Raw genomic sequence first — 18,370 nt, 5'->3', positions numbered from 1 at the left:
TACTGTTTTCAGTGAGGAGAAGAGATCCTGTTACTGTGCAGGGTGCCATGGTCGCTTTTCTTTCTTCATCTGGCGTAGTGTAGAGGTTGGTGAAAATTTGGGGCATGTGCTCCAGATAGCCGTGTTATTTTCTGCAGAGACAAATCCTGGCTGGAAGAAGTGATGGCGGTCTCTGCTGGATGAAGGTTAAGGACTTCAACTAGAGACGTCACTGGTGAGTCAGTGTGTTACCTGTACACTGACACTATATGCTGTACACTATATACAGAGCTCCTGTGTATAATGTCACTGGTGATCACTGTATTAGCTGTGCAGTGACTCTATATACAGAGCTCCTGTGTATAATGTCACTGGTAAACATTGCATTACTTGACATTATATTTTATATACAAAGCTCCTGTGTATAATGTCACTCATGGTAAAATTAGTATTGTGTTTTTTTATTAATTATCAATATTGTAGTATTTGTTCACTATGTGGTGGTAATATGTGATCTGGCCATTGTGTGACGGTATTTGTTCCTTGTACATGGTATTCTTATTCATTCTAAAAAATGTATGTAACACATTCCCTTAAAGGGACTCTGTCACCTGAATTTGGCGGGACTGGTTTTGGGTCATATGGGCGGAGTTTTCGGGTGTTTGATTCACCCTTTCCTTACCCGCTGGCTGCATGCTGGCTGCAATATTGGATTGAAGTTCATTCTCTGTCCTCCGTAGTACACGCCTGCGCAAGGCAAGATTGCTTTGCGCAGGCGTGTACTACGGAGGACAGAGAATGAACTTCAATCCAATATTGCGGCCAGCAGGTAAGGAAAGGGTGAATCAAACACCCATAAACTCCGCCCATATGACCCAAAAACAGTCCCGCCAAATTCAGGTGACAGGTTCCCTTTAAAGAAACAAAAATATAAAAAAAAAGAGTACAGGATATTTTAACAAATGTTTAATAGTTTAGAGTAGAGTAGAGTGTTGCCAAAAGAGTAAACCTTGACGTGGTGGCAGCTTCAAAAATCTTTTGTCAAAAACAAAAGCTGCTGGCTGTGTATGTGATCAGGTGTTAGATGGGAACTGTTAATGTGTGATTGGTGAGGACATGGTGCACAGTGTAGTGTTTCCAAGATAGGGTGGTGGGACAGTGGAATGTTGGAGGCGAAGTTAGGGTGGAGCCTAGGTGAAGTCTCAAGGGGGCCCAAAAATTTTGAGAGTATGGGGCCCTGAAAGTCCTGGTGGCAGCCCAGTGTAGTATATAAAGGGCTCCTGTGTATAATGTCACTGGTGATCCCTGTATTATCTGTACACTGAAACTATATACAGAGGTCCTGTATATAATGTCACTGGTGATCACAGCATTACTTGTACACTGATACTATATACAGAGCTCCTGTGTATAATGTCACTGGTGATCACTGCATTACCTGTACACTGACAGTAAATGCAGAGCTCCTGTGTATAATGTCACTGGCGATCACTGTATTATCTGTACACTGACAGTATATACAGAGCTACAGGGTATAATGTCACCGGTGATCTCGGTATTGCCTGAACGCTGACACTATCAAAGCTCTTGCCTCTCCTGCCATCTCAAACTCAAAATATATTTCCCGAATCCGCGCACTCCTTGACCGCGACACCACAAAAACACTAGTGCATGACCTTATCATGTACCACCTTGACTACTGCAACCTCCTACTCTATGGACTCCTCTCTAGCACTCTGGCACCACTCCATCCATCCTACACTCTGCTGCTGCTGCACGACTAATCTACCTGTCTCCCCACTATTCCCCAGCCTCTCCCCTATGCCAAGCCCTTCACTGGCTTCCTATCGCCCAGAGACTCCAGTTCAAAACCCTCATAATGACATACAAAGCCATCCACAACCTATCTCCTCCATACATCTGTGACATGGTCTCCCGGTACCTACCTACCCGCATACCTCTTCCGACAAGCATATGGCCTCCAGTGACCCTCAACCTACTGAACCGCCGCACAACCAGCTCTACCCTCTAATAGTGTATCCTCACCCATCCCCTGCAGACTGTGAGCCCTCGCGGGCAGGGTCCTCCCTCCTTATGTACCTATGTGCCTTGTTTTTTGCTCATGTTTAATGTATTTGTCTATTTTTGCCCCGTATTCACATGTAAAGTGCCGTGGAATAAATGGCGCTATAAAAATGTATAATAATAATATATACAGAGCTCCTGTGTATAATGTCACTGGTGACCACTGTATTACCTGTACACTGACAGTATATACAGAGCTACTGGGTATAATGGCACGTAGTATTGTGGGGTCTTTTTATTAATGATCAGTATTGCGGTCACTATGTGGTGGTAATATGTAGTCTGGGCAACGTGTGATGGTATTCGTCCCTTGTATGTGGTATTATTCACCCACCATGTGTTAATATGTGATATGGTCATGGTGTGGCGGTATTTGTAGCTTGTATGCGGTATTACTTGGTCACTTTGTGGTGGTAATATGTGGTCTGGTCATGGTGTGACAGTTTTTGTTCCTTGTATGTGGTATTATTTGGTCATTATATGGTAGTAATATATAGTCTGGTCATGGCGTGGCAATATTTGTTCCTTGTATGTGGTATTATTTGGTTACTATGTGGTGGTAATATGTGGTCTGGTCATGGTGTGACAGTATTTGTCCCTTGAATGTTGCACTATTGGTTATTTAAAAAAAAGTATGTGACTCATTCCCTTAAAGAAAAATAAATACAAATATACCTAAAAAGAGTATTGGATATTTTAAGGAGAATAGTGAGTGCAGCTCTGGAGCATAATACAGGATGTAACTCAGGATCAGTAATGTAATGTATGTACACAGTGACTGCACCAGCAGAATAGTGAGTGCAGCTCTGGGGTATAATACAGGATGTAACTCAGGATCAGTACAGGATCAGTAATGTAATGTATGTACACAGTGACTGCACCAGCAGAATAGTGAGTGCAGCTCTGGGGGTAAAATGCAGGATGTAACTCAGGATCAGTACAGGATCAGTAATGTAATGTATATACACAGTTACTGGACCACTGGAATTGTGAGTGCAGCTCTGGCGTATAATACAGGAAGTAACTCAGGATCAGTACAGGATCAGTAATGTAATGTATGTACACAGTGACTGCACCAGCAGAATAGTGAGTGCAGCTCTGGAGTATAATACAGGATGTAACTCAGGATCAGTACAGGATCAGTAATGTAATGTATGTACACAGTGACTGCAACAGCAGAATAGTGAGCACAGCTCTGGAGTATAAGGGTATGTGCACACGTTGCGGATTCCATTGTGGATTTTTCCTCTCGCATTCTGCAGAATCCGCAGGTAAAATGACCTGCGTTTAACCTGCGGATTCTCTGCGGGTTTTCTGTAGATTTTGTGCAGATTTTGTGCAGATTTCACCTGCGTTTTTACACCTACGGATTCCTATAATGGAATAGGTGTAAAACGCTGCGGATTCCACGCAAAGAATTGACATGCTGCAGAAAATAATCCGCTGCGTTTCTGCGTGGAATTTTCCACAGCATGTGCACAGCGGATTCGGTTTTCCATAGGTTTACATGGTACTGTACACAATATGGAAAACTGTTGCGGATCCGCAGGGCCAAATCCGCTGCGGATCCGCAGCCAAATCCGCACATACCCTTATGCAGGATGGAACTAAGGATCAGTACAGGATCAGTAATGTAATGTATGTACACAGTGACTGCACCAGCAGAATAGTGAGTGCAGATCTGGGGTATAATACAGGATGTAACTAAGGATCAGTACAGGATCAGTAATGTATGTACACAGTGACTGCACCAGCAGAATACTGAGTGCAGCTCTGGGGTATAATACAGGATGTAACTAAGGATCAGTACAGGATCAGTAATGTAATGTATGTACACTGTGACTGCACCAGCAGAATACTGAGTGCAGCTCTGGAGTATAATACAGGATGTAACTCAGGATCAGTACAGGATCAGTAATGTAATGTATGTACACAGTGACTGCACCAGCAGAATAGTGAGTGCAGCTCTGGAGTATAATACAGGATGTAACTCAGGATCAGTAATGTAATGTATGTACACAGTGACTGCACCAGCAGAATAGTGAGTGCAGCTCTGGGGTATAATACAGGATGTAAATGTATGTACACAGTGACTGCACCAGCAGAGTAGTGAGTGCAGCTCTGGGGTATAATACAAGATGTAACTCAGGATCAGTACAGGGTCAGTAATGTAATGTATGTACACAGTGACTGCACCAGCAGAATAGTGAGTGCAGCTCTGGAGTATAATACAGGATGTAACTCAGGATCAGTAATGTAATGTATGTACACAGTGAGTGCACCAACAGAATAGTGAGTGCAGCTCTGGAGTATAATACAGAATGTAACTCAGGATCAGTAATGTAATATATGTACACAGTGACTGTACCAGTGGAATTGTGAGTGCAGCTCTTCAGTATAATGCAGGTTGCCATGAAAATAGTTTCACTGCCCCAACACATGTGCACTTTGCAATGGAAACATGTTCCTGGATTTCCCAGACTTTGTCTATACAGGACATCAGTTCCTCAGTCTCTATCATTAGCTTTTTTATATTAGCAAAAGTAAAATCAATCACACAATTTATAAATTCTCCAATTCCAACTGAGGTAAGAATAAAATCTCTTATCTCCATAGTTATCAGCACAAAGTATTGGATCATGGTGTAGGTCTCGGGACAGTTCATAGGACACTCAATGTAGAAATGTTTATTGTCTTGTTGATATCTTAGGAAAAGTAGCAGGACCCTATTGTTGAGAGCAGGGGTGTAGTCTTAAAGGGCGGAGTCACTCCCAGACTTTGGTATCTGCTATACACCAGTATCATCAATGGCTCATGTTACCGATTTCACTTTGGGACTCAGATGTTTAAAGTTGCATCTCTGACCAAGAAGTTCAGCCCTTGAGATCTTATCCATGGAGGTGAAATGTCCCAGGCCACCATTCCTCATCTGCACTGGTAAATTGCACAGGACTCCTCCTCAGACATCGTAACATTGAGGAAAAAAAGTGGATTCATGGTGATTGTTACACTTTCCTACAAGAAGAGGAAGAAGATGTGCCAAGTTCACACCTAGATGGGCATATGAGGTGGCCCTAACCAAGACACTATGGAGACCTGTCTCTTTTCTGGACTTTTATACATATATACAAAGGAGATATTACAGTGTTACATGTCCTTAGATCTACAGATCCCTTTCGATATAAAGGTGAAGTTCATGTTTTTAAGATAAAGTTCTCCCGAAGAACTCAAACGATGAAACCCTCTCGAGACTGTGCCGGCACCATCACTGGTATGCCTCCGACTCTCTGGATATTATATGGGTTATGTTTATGATTTAGTTCTGGAACAAGGAAGACTGGTTCAGGAGTAGGAACCGGGCTCTCGAATTTGACTTTTGAGACATCACTGCCGATCAAGGAAGGAGCAGAAGGTTCATCTCTTGGTGCCGCATTGTAGTCCCGTCGAAGGGAGTAGCTGATGTGGTGCGGTCGGTAGCCAGCAGCAGTCCGGATACTGCTGGCACGGCTGTTGGAGTTACTTGGAGGAGCAGCAACATCCTCTCTACAGAAGAGAATAAGATCAGACAAGAGGGTTCAAATATTAGTAAACTGATGAGCCAATTAATCAGTTCTGATTCACAATGAAAACATCAAAGCAGCACTATGGACAAGGGTTCAAATCCAACCGGGGCCAACGTTTCTAACGTTACTTGTGTTTCTATTATCTAAGATAAGCTGTACACTTGTCGGTCATAGTATATTCCTAGAAATCTCATTTCTTTGACGTTCGATTAACCCAGGCATAACTTGCTTGCTAGAACTTGGGCAGTTGTGTAAAACATTGAACAGAATTATAATGCCATCTTGTGGTCAATAAGGAAGTTATCACCTTATGTCATTGGCCAACTCTTTCTCGTAGCGTCTCTTGTTGCAGCAACAGATCAGACACCATATGAGGAGGAGAAGTAACAGCAAGAGGAGCAAAGCACCAAACACTGCTCCAATAATGATCCCTGTACGGTTACCTGACCAGAGAAAGAAGAAGAGACACAAACGTATGACATATACGGGTCAGCCACAAATATATGTCCAATCACATTGGAATGAAGAATTTTTTAAACGTAATACATGAACTCATAATAATAAACCAGTAGAGTCTGTGCACAAATATAATTCTTGGAGGATAACCACCTGTACACAAAAATAAATACTATACTTCAGTCACTTATATACAAGAATTTAACTACTATAAAACTGCCTTCTATGTACAAGAATATAACTGCTATAATACTGCCCCCTATTAGTGATGAGCGAATATACTCGTTACTTGAGATTTCTCGAGCATGCTCGGGGGTCCTCCGAGTATTTTTTAGTGCTCGGAGATTTAGTTTTTCTTGTCGCAGCTGAATGATTTACATCTGTTAGCCAGCATAAGTACATGTGGGGGTTGCCTGGTTGCTAGGGAAGGACATGTTCCGAAATGCGCGTCGGGGCGCGTGTGTACTGGACCTATTAACCCCTTAAAGGTATACCATCTTTCATTTTTTTTACCCATTATACTTTGCAATTTCACTTGTTTTTAAGGTGCACTTTTTTCACTTTATGGCTTTCAGAGAGAGTGTTGAATTATATTAGGGAACGTTGGTCCTTCACATTGTATTTATATTAGTGCTTTGCTGTTTCTCACTCTGTACCTTTTTGAGGATGTATACACTGTCCTCACATTAATATATATATCATTATTTGTCTACTTTTTTATTTATTTTGTTGCATCACCTCTTTTATACACAATTATATTCCATAATTGTTCTCTTTTGTCTACAAGACTGGGGAGGTATCCACCACTCCTCTTGGGCTATCTGCACAAAAGCTGTTCAACTCTGTATGCACACATGGATTCTTCCTCTCTGAACCCTGTTCACACAGGTAATATACAGAAGATCAGGTTTTTAAATACATCAGATAGGGATTGCATACATTAGTTAGGACTGCTCTGATATGGGTATACCGTGAAGTTTGGTAGAGCAGCTTAGTATACATTTTTTGCAAAAAACGTATCAACCAAATACCCTGTTTTTTACATCTTTTACTAGCACTTGCGGATTACTGCGATTTTTTTTCAAACTGAGTGTTTTTGGTTTTACTATTCTCTTTTGTGTCCTCTTTTATACACAGCATATGGGTTTCAGTATTATATTATATATTATTATATATATTGACCTTTATGGGTTACTAAATAATCGTTTATGGACATAATCTTGGCATACTTTTTATATCTGGGCCAGCATACGTGCGCATTGTTTATATATATATATATATATATATATATATATATATATATATATATATATAATTTTTTTTTTTTTTTTTTCATTTTGTGGAATGTTTGCCACATTGCATTATAACCAATAAATATAAATATTTTTTCACCTATTTCCTTGCCTGGGTTCCCTGTTTATCCATTGCTTTGCATCGGTTGCTGTACTCCTATGTACAAGAATATAGCTACTATAATATTGCTCCTATGTACAAGAATATAACTACTATAATACTGCTCCCCATGTACACGAATATAACTACTATTAGGGCTCCTTTTCACTTGCGAAAAATACTGCCGAGTCTCGCATGTTAAAACCAAGTTCTGGCACCGGCACTCCAGAGCGGAGCGTGCGGCTGCATAGCAATACATGGAGCTGCACGCTCCGCTCCCAAGTGCCTGCCAACGCCAGAGCTTGGATTTAACATGCGAGACTCGGACGTATTTCTCGCAAGTGAAAAGGAGACCTAATACTGCCTCTATGTACACAAATATAACTACTATAATACTGCTTCTATGTACAAGAATATTACTAAAGACAGTACTTTGTAGAGCCTTCTTTTGCACAATTACTGCTGCAAATCGCTTTGGATTAGTCTCTATGAGCTTTCCACATCTGGAAACTGGGAATTTTGCCCATTCCTCAAGGCGAAACTGCTCCAGCTCCTTCAAGTTCGATGGTTTCCTCTGATGAACAGCAATCTTCAAGTCTGACCACAGATTTTCAATTGTATTAAGGTCTGGGCTTTGACTCGGCCACTCCAAAACATTTACACGCTTCCTATTAAACCACTTGAGTGTTGCTTTAACAGTATTCTTTTGGACATTTTCTTGTAGGAAGGTGAACCTCCATTTCAGTCTAAACTCACGAACAGACTGAATCAGATTTTGCTCAAGAATATCCCTGTATTTTGCACCATTGATCTTCCCAACAGCTGGGACTATTTTCCCTGTCCCTGCTGCCAAAAACATCCCCACATCATGATGCTGCCACCACCTTGTTTAACTGTGGGAATGGTGTTCTTGGGGTGATGAGCTGTGAGGGTTTGTCACCATAAATAGCATTTACTTTGGTGGCCAAAAGATTTTCCTTTGGTCTCTGTGCTGCCTCTCTGATTAACGCCCTCCTTGCCTGGGGTGAGAGTCATAGTGGGCGGCCCTCTTTTGGCAGCCTCTCTTTGTTGTGGTATAATTTTCTTTCCATTTGAATTGTACTTCTCAACAACTTTGTCCCGGACTTGTTTGGAGATCTTGTTATTCATGGTGTTTTTGGTGAGTGGTGCCTCATGGTTAATGGTGTTGCAGCCTTTCAGAAAAAGTGTGTATGCTGACAGACATGTGACACTTAGGTTGCACACATGGGGACTTCCGTTTACTAAGTATGGGACTTATGAAGTTAATTATGAAGGAAACTTTTAGGGGCTTCATAGTAAAAGGGGTGTCTACATATGCACATGCCAATTTTTGATTATTTGATCCCATAAATAACTCCTGTGCCCCTTATGTACGAGATTTTAACCAATATCATGCAACTGGGTATGTTCTGTTTTTTTCTCACCTGCGGTTATAGTTAAGTCAACCACACATTGTCCGCTTCCCACCTTGTTTCCCACCGTACATTGGTATACTCCTGCATACACCTCAGAGATATTCTTGATTAGTAAATCTCCGGTCACAGGAGCTGGATGGAAACACAAATATATCTCACATTAGAAAAGCCAGAATAAGCGGATGACTTTATACAAAATTCAAAGAATGTTATATAACTACAGCTACAAATAATGAGCAAAGAATGATAGGACTGCTAATGTGACAGCTGTATAATGTAACTGTATAGATTTTTTTAATATATCACTCCATTGATCTAGACCCAATTAGGATCTGCACTATTGATTAAAGGTTAGACCTACTTCCACTAGAGGGTTTCACATTATCACCAATCAACTCTGTGACCTACCCATGTTCAGAACCGGGGTGGCTGGGTTAGAGGACCCAGCAATCTTCTCCCATTTGTAAGTCAGGGGTGGGGTTCCTTCACTTGGTTTGCACTTCAAAATAGCATCACTTCCCTTGCTATGATCACCTTCGATAAAACAACGAGGATTTGAGGGGACCTCTGAAGGAATATAGAAAAGAGTCCATCAATTACACCATTTCAGATGCTCAAGAAATTATGTGTTGTGAGAATAGTCAGGGCAAGAGTTACGGCTTTTACACAGAGGCACCATCATTGGTTGGCATGATACCATAGATTGAACACTGCATAACTTATAGAAGAGACAGTTCTCAGAAAAGACATTTGGAAAACAGGAAGAAGTGGGATGTGTATTGCAAGCTGCATTTTTTTTTAATTGTGGTGTTCATCATGGGAGCCTGATCAGATGAAAGTATGGTAACAAACACTGAACGAAGACAAGAGAAATAATCAAGTGACAAAGGATCATAGACATAGAGAAGGACCAAGGAAAGTGGAATCTTAACCTCGTAATCTATCTAAAAAATATCCTAAATCTGCAGAAATGGAGCACTGATCTCAAAACTCAAAATAATCAAGGTTTCTGCTTGGTCTTCCAAAAATCAGAGGTCACATAGATCAGTCTGAGAGTGGAAAAGTCAGCAGAGCTGTCAGACATATGTGTCTGCTAAGAAGCTTCCAAATGTTCAGTGGGCACCTAGTGTACCAAAACTAAACTGTGCTGTACAAGTAAGGAATATTGTGCCATATTTTACTATTGGTTGCATAAATTTAAGGATGTTGTGTTGAAGTTTTCCCTGAAACATTTCCACCCACAATGTTCTGAAGGCACCTCGTGTGCTGTACTACTACTGTACTACTGTACTACTATTGTTGTAAAAAAAATGTTCCCTGATCCATTTTCCTCCACAATATTCAGTGGGCACCTGGTGTACCGACTACTAAACTGTGCTGTATCAGTAAGGATTATGGTGTCATATTCGGTTATTGGTTAAATTCAGATAACCAATTTTGTGTTAAAATTTTTCTTGAACCTTATTTCTCTACAATGTTTAGTGGGCAACTGATGTACCAACTAAATAGTCCTAAAGCAGTAAGGATTATCGTGCCAAATTGTATAGTTGCTTGCATTCAGTTACAGATTGCTGTGTTGAAGGTTATTTTTTGCGTACAGATTGACGCCTTTACAAATGGACCACCATGATCAATTTCTAAAAAGTTAGGTGGAGCTTCTATGAGAAGACAAGAAAGTGTTAAAAAAACCAAGTAATGTAAACATGTGTATGTAAGAGTAGAAGATTGTTGACTAAGACTGTCCGGCAACTCTTGTACACATCTCGCACACTGTATTTTACCTTGGATAACTAATGTAACTTTCCTTGAGGCCACCCCAGGGTTCTTCTTCACCTTGCATTGGAAGGTCCCAGAGTCTCCAACTTCCAGATAGGTGATTGTGATAGAGGCATCGCCCTGACTAGGATTCGCATTTTTAAAAGTCAGTCTATTCATGAGACCCGGAGGACCTTTTGACACCACAACATTGTCCATGTAGGTAAGAATCTGGTGGAGAAGTAAATACGTGTCAACAGAACGGAGATTCTCATACCATCAAGAAACTATAATCTATTGGTTAATAGTTATAAAGATACTCACCACTTTATCCAGTCCTGTGCTGTCCGGGTTCATCTGCGACCACTCAATATCCAAAGCTCCAGTTTCTGAGGGGTCTGTGACATAAGTACAGCCCAGTGTCACGCTGTCTCCTTTAGGTAGGAGAATGGTCTCAGTACTTGACTCTTGTATAGTAATGGCACCCAGTAATGCTATTTAGTAAAAAAAACACAAAAACAAATATTCAAAACCTCTCAATCATTACAATACTTTAAAAGACAGATGTGTAGTATTTAAACAAGGAGGACACTACTGCGGTAACATTAATAATTCACCACTGAGGGTGAATTATTGCAGAAACTCTAGTGATAGCTGATATTTGCAGAAACTCTTTATAGTATGGGGTTATTCCTTGCAATATTCAAATCAACCACTATGAGTCAGAAGTTGACTCATTTTCAGATGCCAAATTGCGCCATAACAGTGCCACCATAACAAGGACATCCACCGAGCCTGGTATAGGATCAGCATCAGTTCAATCTGGATCTGGAGCTTTTCTGTAAGGACATGAAAATCTTGGTATCAGCTCCAGCAACAGTTTTTTCGGCTTTTTTTCATGAGACAAATTCACAGTGACATGATGGCGTCATAGAAAAGTCCCACGACAATGACAGGTGGAAATCATCCAGCATCACTGTCTTGTCGGATCTTCTAGGAGAGGTGTCCTTACATGCGATGAACATTAGCACAGGAATTTGTCGTATTGCACGCACTCGTTCAAGCCCAACATGATCAGTATTTCTTGTCACACACACCCTACAGTGAGAGGAGGACGTCATTGGGACAACACCTACCACTGAACACTGGTTTCTGTAAGGTGTGCCCATTGGATAAAAATAAAAATATTGGTCCCCCGAGATAATTGTGATCTTACACAAAAAAACTTGAAATTATGACAAGCCAGGTGACAACTGTCATAGACACCATCAATGCTTCCACAGGTTATGCTGCCACTCAAGCTTTTACAGCTAGGGGCAACAGGGACCAAAAAGGCTAATTTGATGTACCAAAGTTTTGGCATAATTGGCATAATTATGCTTTTTTGGGGGTACAATGATGGGGAAAATGTATTTGATATATTCTACACCCCCCTTTTAGGTAACATTCCTGCCATGCCTGACTTCCCTTTTCCCTAAAGTGTGTTTGGATGCAAGGGCTCCATCTGATGACAGGGCATGCCAGCAAAAAATACATATCCCAGGAGCTCTGCTTTCCATGACCGCATATGCCGAGTACGGTCTTTTCCTACGTATGTAACCTAACCACCAAGACTGCCCACCGACCAAACCTTTTCCTTAAATAAAAACATAACCAATTATTCTTTTGGATATTTTGGCCACAGCGGCCAACTTTTATTAACAAAATTAACATAAACATAAATACAACAGTATAAATTCGAGGGGAGGGTTCTTGGAGCTAAAAAGATCTGGCAAAAACCCCACAAGAGAAGATCGACCACCATATTACCCTCAGCCGTGAAAACCAGCTCGAGGGCACCGTACATCCCGTTCCGGGAAGAGAAAAAACCACCGACAGCTCCCAGGGTAAAACCCCGTCCAGAGCCCATACCAAAATGCCAGATCCAACCCCACCACATTTTAAATTGCCTGCAATTATGCTCCAATTCCTTCCCCCAACCAATCAGCGTCAACTCCAAGAACCCCCGCCCCCCCACTGCCACTGTGACAATAAACGAATAAAATGCAAATAATGACCAAACACCCGCATACAAAGTGTAATCCCAAACCCCAAAATGCCTTCTTTTTTTTTTTTTTTTTTTTTTATCTTTTAACAGATATATAACTTCCCTCGCCAAATCAATATATAAACTCTGCCCAACAATTCCCCCCCCCCCTCATTAAAAAACCCCCAAGCACAAGCCAACAAGGGAGGGTGGGTGGGTCTTCCTTCCTCTGGATTAAGGTAGGGAATGGCGGTTTTCCCGCACTTTCCCTACTACCTCCCCCTTCTAAACCCCTCCCCCCCCTTTCCATTCTCCTATCCCCAGCCGTAGCATTATTTAAAAAGACCGCCCGGCTCAAAGCAGTCATGGGGGGCCTCCTCCCAGCTGCGCTTTGTTCCAGCCCCCATCTTGACCGCATATGCCGAGTACGGTCTTTTCCTACGTATGTAACCTAACCACCAAGACTGCCCACCGACCGAACCTTTTCCTTAAATAAAAACATAACCAATTATTCTTTTGGATATTTTGGCCACAGCGGCCAACTTTTATTAACAAAATTAACATAAACATAAATACAACAGTATAAATTCGAGGGGAGGGTTCTTGGAGCTAAAAAGATCTGGCAAAAACCCCACAAGAGAAGATCGACCACCATATTACCCTCAGCCGTGAAAACCAGCTCGAGGGCACCGTACATCCCGTTCCGGGAAGAGAAAAAACCACCGACAGCTCCCAGGGTAAAACCCCGTCCAGAGCCCATACCAAAATGCCAGATCCAACCCCACCACATTTTAAATTGCCTGCAATTATGCTCCAATTCCTTCCCCCAACCAATCAGCGTCAACTCCAAGAACCCCCGCCCCCCCACCACACACGAACAGCCCTGACCACCTCAGGCTCGTGAGTGCCCCAACGCCACCAACGCCCGTTCAACTCCCTCTTGCAATGCTAAAGTCCACAAATCAATCCCAATCGCGTTTAAGTGGACTCCGTCCTCCAACCAATAGTTACCAAGCCCTGACTCCAATTCAAAATGTCTCACACTAATCCCCCCGTTCCTGGAAACAAAACCCGCTATTGCCCTATTCAACTTGACCCTAGCCCTATTAATACCCTTCAAAGATCTAGCCCCCCTCCACCGTTGCCTAGGCACAATATCTGACCATACAATCAACACCCCAGGAAATGATACCTGCAACCTCAACAAATCGAACCGTATGTCCCTAATCAACTCCCTGACAGGCCGCACACCCAAGTCGTTCCCCCCCAAATGCACAATTAAAATGTCAGGTTGTCTATCTAAACGAACCGCCTTAGAAAATTCAGAAAGGTCCCTACTCCATACCATCCCCCTATATCCCAACCACCGAATGACAACTTGACGCCTACTAAACCCCAGTTGCCTACCGTCCGGCCTGACCTCGGCCCGCAGCGCCCCCCAATGAACGAACGAATGTCTGAAGATCCAGGCTAAGTAAGGGGACACACCTGCAACAAGATGCATGAAGAAAAAACACTTGGGTCAAATACAAAATCATAATCACCCACTAAATTAATGACGGACGTAACTTAAGTAACGATTGGAAGTCCACCTGCCAATTCTACAAATGTCTTCCGCGCCCAAACCCAAACTATCTGCTTCTCATGCCGCCCCGATACGAAATGAATGCGACCCAAACAAATCCGGAGAAAGGCCCAACTCCCGCAAGCCCCTTCTTAACACCGCAATGAACTGAAAGCGTGACAAAAAGGACCCATCTACGTGACACAACAAAGGGCCAGATCTGCCTGACCATAACTGCCAGTATGCTTCCAGACAACCTCTAGGGCACATCAGAGACCCGTTAACCCTCCCCAGCACCACACGCTTTCCTCTCCCCATTTGGTCAGTCTTTGAACGCCGAATCCAAAAAACGATACCCCCCGTCCAAACTTCCACATCCTCCGCCAACAAACCCCCTGCCCGAACTCTGGAACTCGACACCAGCTCTCCAACACGCAATGCCCCAAAAAATGCTAATGAAAAAGCGAGACGAAATAACGCCAACTCAAAACTCGAACCACAAATAATCTCCAAAACTCCGCCCAACCGTTCCAAAAGGCTAAACGAAATGGGGCGGCGACGGTCAATCGACTGATTGCCTCTCCTAAAACCCCTAAGTGCTTGTCTGACCAAAAAATGCTTAGTCGCGTCCACCAACCCCTGCAACTTAAAAGCAAAAGCCAATCCAGCAACAAATTTGTTTACCTTCGAAATCGACCAACCTTCCTCGGCCGCCTTACCGATCAAGAATAACACCGCCAACATCCTATCTTCGTCAGACACCAACTGGCCCCACACCAACACCCAACTTTGCCATACCCTCCAAGAGGCTTCGTATGACGCCCAGGTTTGACTCGTCACAGACTCCCGAATCAACCGGCCCGCTCGTCCATAATCACGCTCCAAAGATGCGAAGGGCATTCCTCTCCCGAGATCTCCGCGTCCGGCGCCAATTCCCGAAAACGGTCCCACTGGAAACGAGACAATGCATCGGCTATTGAGTTCTGCACACCCGGCACATGCACAGCCGAAATACAAGCGTTCAGCTCCAAGCACCGGAAAACCAACTCCCTCACCAACTTAACCACCGGGGGGGATGAGGCCGATAAACTGTTCATCACCGACACGACGCTCATGTTGTCGCAATGAAAACGAATCCTCCTGTTAGCAAACATTTCACCCCAAATGGAAACCGCCACCACGATGGGAAACAATTCCAGCAAAACCAGATTTTTTGTAAGGCCCAACTCCCTCCACTGGCCCGGCCACCGTCCGGCACACCAATGACCACCGCAATAGGCCCCGTAACCAGCCGAACCGGCTGCATCCGTATAAATCTCGCAATCAAAGTTTGTTAAGACCTCCTGCTGAATCAACGACCGCCCGTTGTAATTGCACAAGAAACGTTGCCACACTAGCAAGTCGTCTTTGTGTTCCTTGCTCAGGCGAACAAAATGATGCGGCTCTTTCACACCTGCTGTTGCGACCGACAACCTGCGACAAAATATCCTGCCCATGGGTATGATCCGACATGCAAAATTCAATCTACCCAAGAGAGACTGCAACTCTTTCAAAGTCAGCTTCCTCCTCCTTCTAGCTCTATCAACCTCCTGCTGCAGCATGGCCAACTTATCCTCCGGCAACCGACACTCCATTCTCTCGGAGTCAATTAAAATTCCCAAAAAACTCAACACTGTGGTGGGACCTTCCGTCTTATCCGCCGCTAATGGGACTCCAAAAAGTTCTGCTACCCAAAACATAGCCGTTAACGTATTACGACACACTGCGGAATCAGGCGGCCCAATAAACAAAAAATCATCCAAATAATGGATAACCGACTGAACTCCCGCCACGTCCCTAACCACCCACTCCAGAAAAGTACTAAATGTCTCAAACAATGAACAAGAAATGGCGCAACCCATTGGCAAACATCTGTCCAAATAATAACCACCATTCCAAAAGCAACCTAACAACGGAACACTGTCCGGATGCACCGGAAGCAACCGGAAGGCCGATTCAATATCCGTCTTTGCCAACAGCGCCCCCGGGCCATGCCTTCTCACCCACTGTACCGCTGCATCGAATGATGTATACTCGACAGAGCACAGTTCCTGGGCGATGCCATCATTTACCGACCGACCCTTTGGATACGACAAATGTTGAATCAACCGAAATTTATTCGGCTCTTTCTTAGGCACCACCCCCAAAGGGGAAACCACCATACCCTCAGTCGGCGGGTTCAAAAACGGCCCAGACATCCTTCCCAACTCCACTTCTTTCTTGAGTTTAACATCAACCACTTCGGCATGCAACATTGCCGACCGCAAATTCTTAATCGAAAAAGGAACCTCGTGACTCGGAGGAGGAATCCTAAAACCATCCGCAAAACCATTAAAAATAATACCTGCCTTCACCTGATCAGGGTACCTATTTAGAAAGGGGGCCATCTCGTGAAGCCTCACCGGGCTCTCCCCCTTGACCGGCACCCACAACTGGCTTTCCTTTCCCCTTCCTGAAACACTTTGAAGCCCCGTGTGAACTTCCATTACAGTGGGAACACACGTGCTTAAATTTACAGGTGTTACCGTATTTACACTGCCCGTCATTAAACTGCCAGCAGGTTCCAGACTTCTCCTTTGCTCCCTGTGCACCCTGACTACTGCTTCCGTGTCCCGCCTGCTGGCTGCCACCACCCCCGGACCCATGAAAGGACTGCCCATGTCTAGCTGGGGCCATAACCTTCAGCCAAAGACCTATATCCTTCTGGTCCCACCTAATTTCCGGCCTCACCGCCTTCCTCTGCCTAAACTGCTCATCATACCGCAGCCACGTCTGACCGCCGTATGTACGATGCGCCTCCCCAATCGAGTCCAGATAACAAAACAAACCCGAGCAATTCTCGGGCGCTTTCTCCCCCACTACGCTCGCCAATATTGCGAATGCCTGTAACCAATTCGCAAATGTCTGCGGAATTAACCGCCACCTCCGCTTTTCTTCCTCCTCCTTTTTGCTATCGTCTTTTTTCCCTTTATCTAAGTTAAACTTCTCCAACGGAAGCAGGGAAAAAATTTCCACATACTCGTCTCTCCAAATCTTCTCCTTCACCTCCTTTTTTAAATGCGCTCCCAACGGCCCTTCAAAGCACACATAAACTTCCCCTTTCGCTCTGTCATCTAATTTAACCGTATCGCCTTTCTCCTTCTCTGTCTGAACCGAAACCGATACACCTGCCGATGCCACCTCCAATACCCGACTAGGGCTTACCAACCCACTTCCCGACGGGGGTACCACCCCTCGCCCGGCCAACCACGCCTCCACCGGCGATGCGGCAACCCCAGTTGCTGACCCCCCCTCCAATCTACGCAAAATTTGTGACATACCCTGCAATAAGTCCTGCATACCTGGCACCTCTGCCACAATCGGCCCACTCCTCTGCCGTTCCTCACACACCGCCACCCGACCTCCCCTAACTTCCTGCAACCCGGCCCCTGCGGGCGACAAACCAGACATAGACTCATACTCACAACGCTGCGCGGGTGCTGTGTCCCCGCCAGCCGGACCTCCGGATCCCTGTCGCTCCGACCTCCCTTGACGATCACCGCTGGACTCTGACACCTCCTCACTGCGTCGATGCCCTGGGCCCGCGCCCCTGGCCTCCTCGTCACCAGGGGGGACCCGAGCGTGCTGGAACTGCTGCGCCGCTAGCCCTCTCTGCCCCAGGCCCGCGCCCCTGGCCTCCTCGTCACCAGGGGGGACCCGAGCGTGCTGTAGCTGCTGTACCGATCCACTCCTCCGTCCGCCGTCAGTATCCCCCGCCACCCCACCGTCCGATGGGTAACGGGTAAACGCTGCTCTATGTTCCGGAGATCTCCTGGGCGACCGCGACCGATCCCCGCGTTCCAACCCGGGCGAGCCTGCCCGGTCGTGTAACATTCTTCGCTCCCGAGCAGGCAGCTCGACACTGCTGCCTGCATCTCTCCCTCCGCTGCGCCGTTCGTTACAAGCGGGACGTATAAGATCCCCCGACCGCTGACCGTCCGCCGCCTGTGTACTCCTCGTGGTCATCCCAGCAGGCACCCTGGGAGGTGATGGGCTGTGGGTGCCTGCCGCCGGTAAAGGGTCCGGATTACTGGCT

The 18,370-nt window shown here is 44.6% G+C and overlaps 1 protein-coding gene across 1 annotated transcript in view; it reads right to left on the bottom strand.

Annotated features, from left to right (window-relative positions):
• Positions 1–4,575: 4,575 nt before the first annotated feature.
• LOC138639633 (coxsackievirus and adenovirus receptor-like) overlaps positions 4,576–18,370 on the bottom strand; it is a 46,303-nt gene continuing 32,508 nt past the window's right edge. Inside the window, exons 2-7 of the mRNA XM_069728771.1 lie at positions 10,991–11,160; positions 10,693–10,897; positions 9,320–9,478; positions 8,921–9,043; positions 5,935–6,070; positions 4,576–5,607 (exon numbers count right to left, since the gene is read on the bottom strand). Coding sequence (XP_069584872.1) covers positions 5,292–5,607; positions 5,935–6,070; positions 8,921–9,043; positions 9,320–9,478; positions 10,693–10,897; positions 10,991–11,160 — 1,109 coding nt within the window. The 3' untranslated portion in view covers positions 4,576–5,291. The remainder of the gene's footprint in view (positions 5,608–5,934; positions 6,071–8,920; positions 9,044–9,319; positions 9,479–10,692; positions 10,898–10,990; positions 11,161–18,370) is intronic.

This window comes from Ranitomeya imitator, chromosome 1 (assembly GCF_032444005.1).
Source record: "Ranitomeya imitator isolate aRanImi1 chromosome 1, aRanImi1.pri, whole genome shotgun sequence".
Taxonomy (NCBI): domain Eukaryota; kingdom Metazoa; phylum Chordata; class Amphibia; order Anura; family Dendrobatidae; genus Ranitomeya; species Ranitomeya imitator.
Note: the sequence above shows the minus strand (reverse complement) of the source record. Positions and strands in the feature narration are given on the sequence as shown.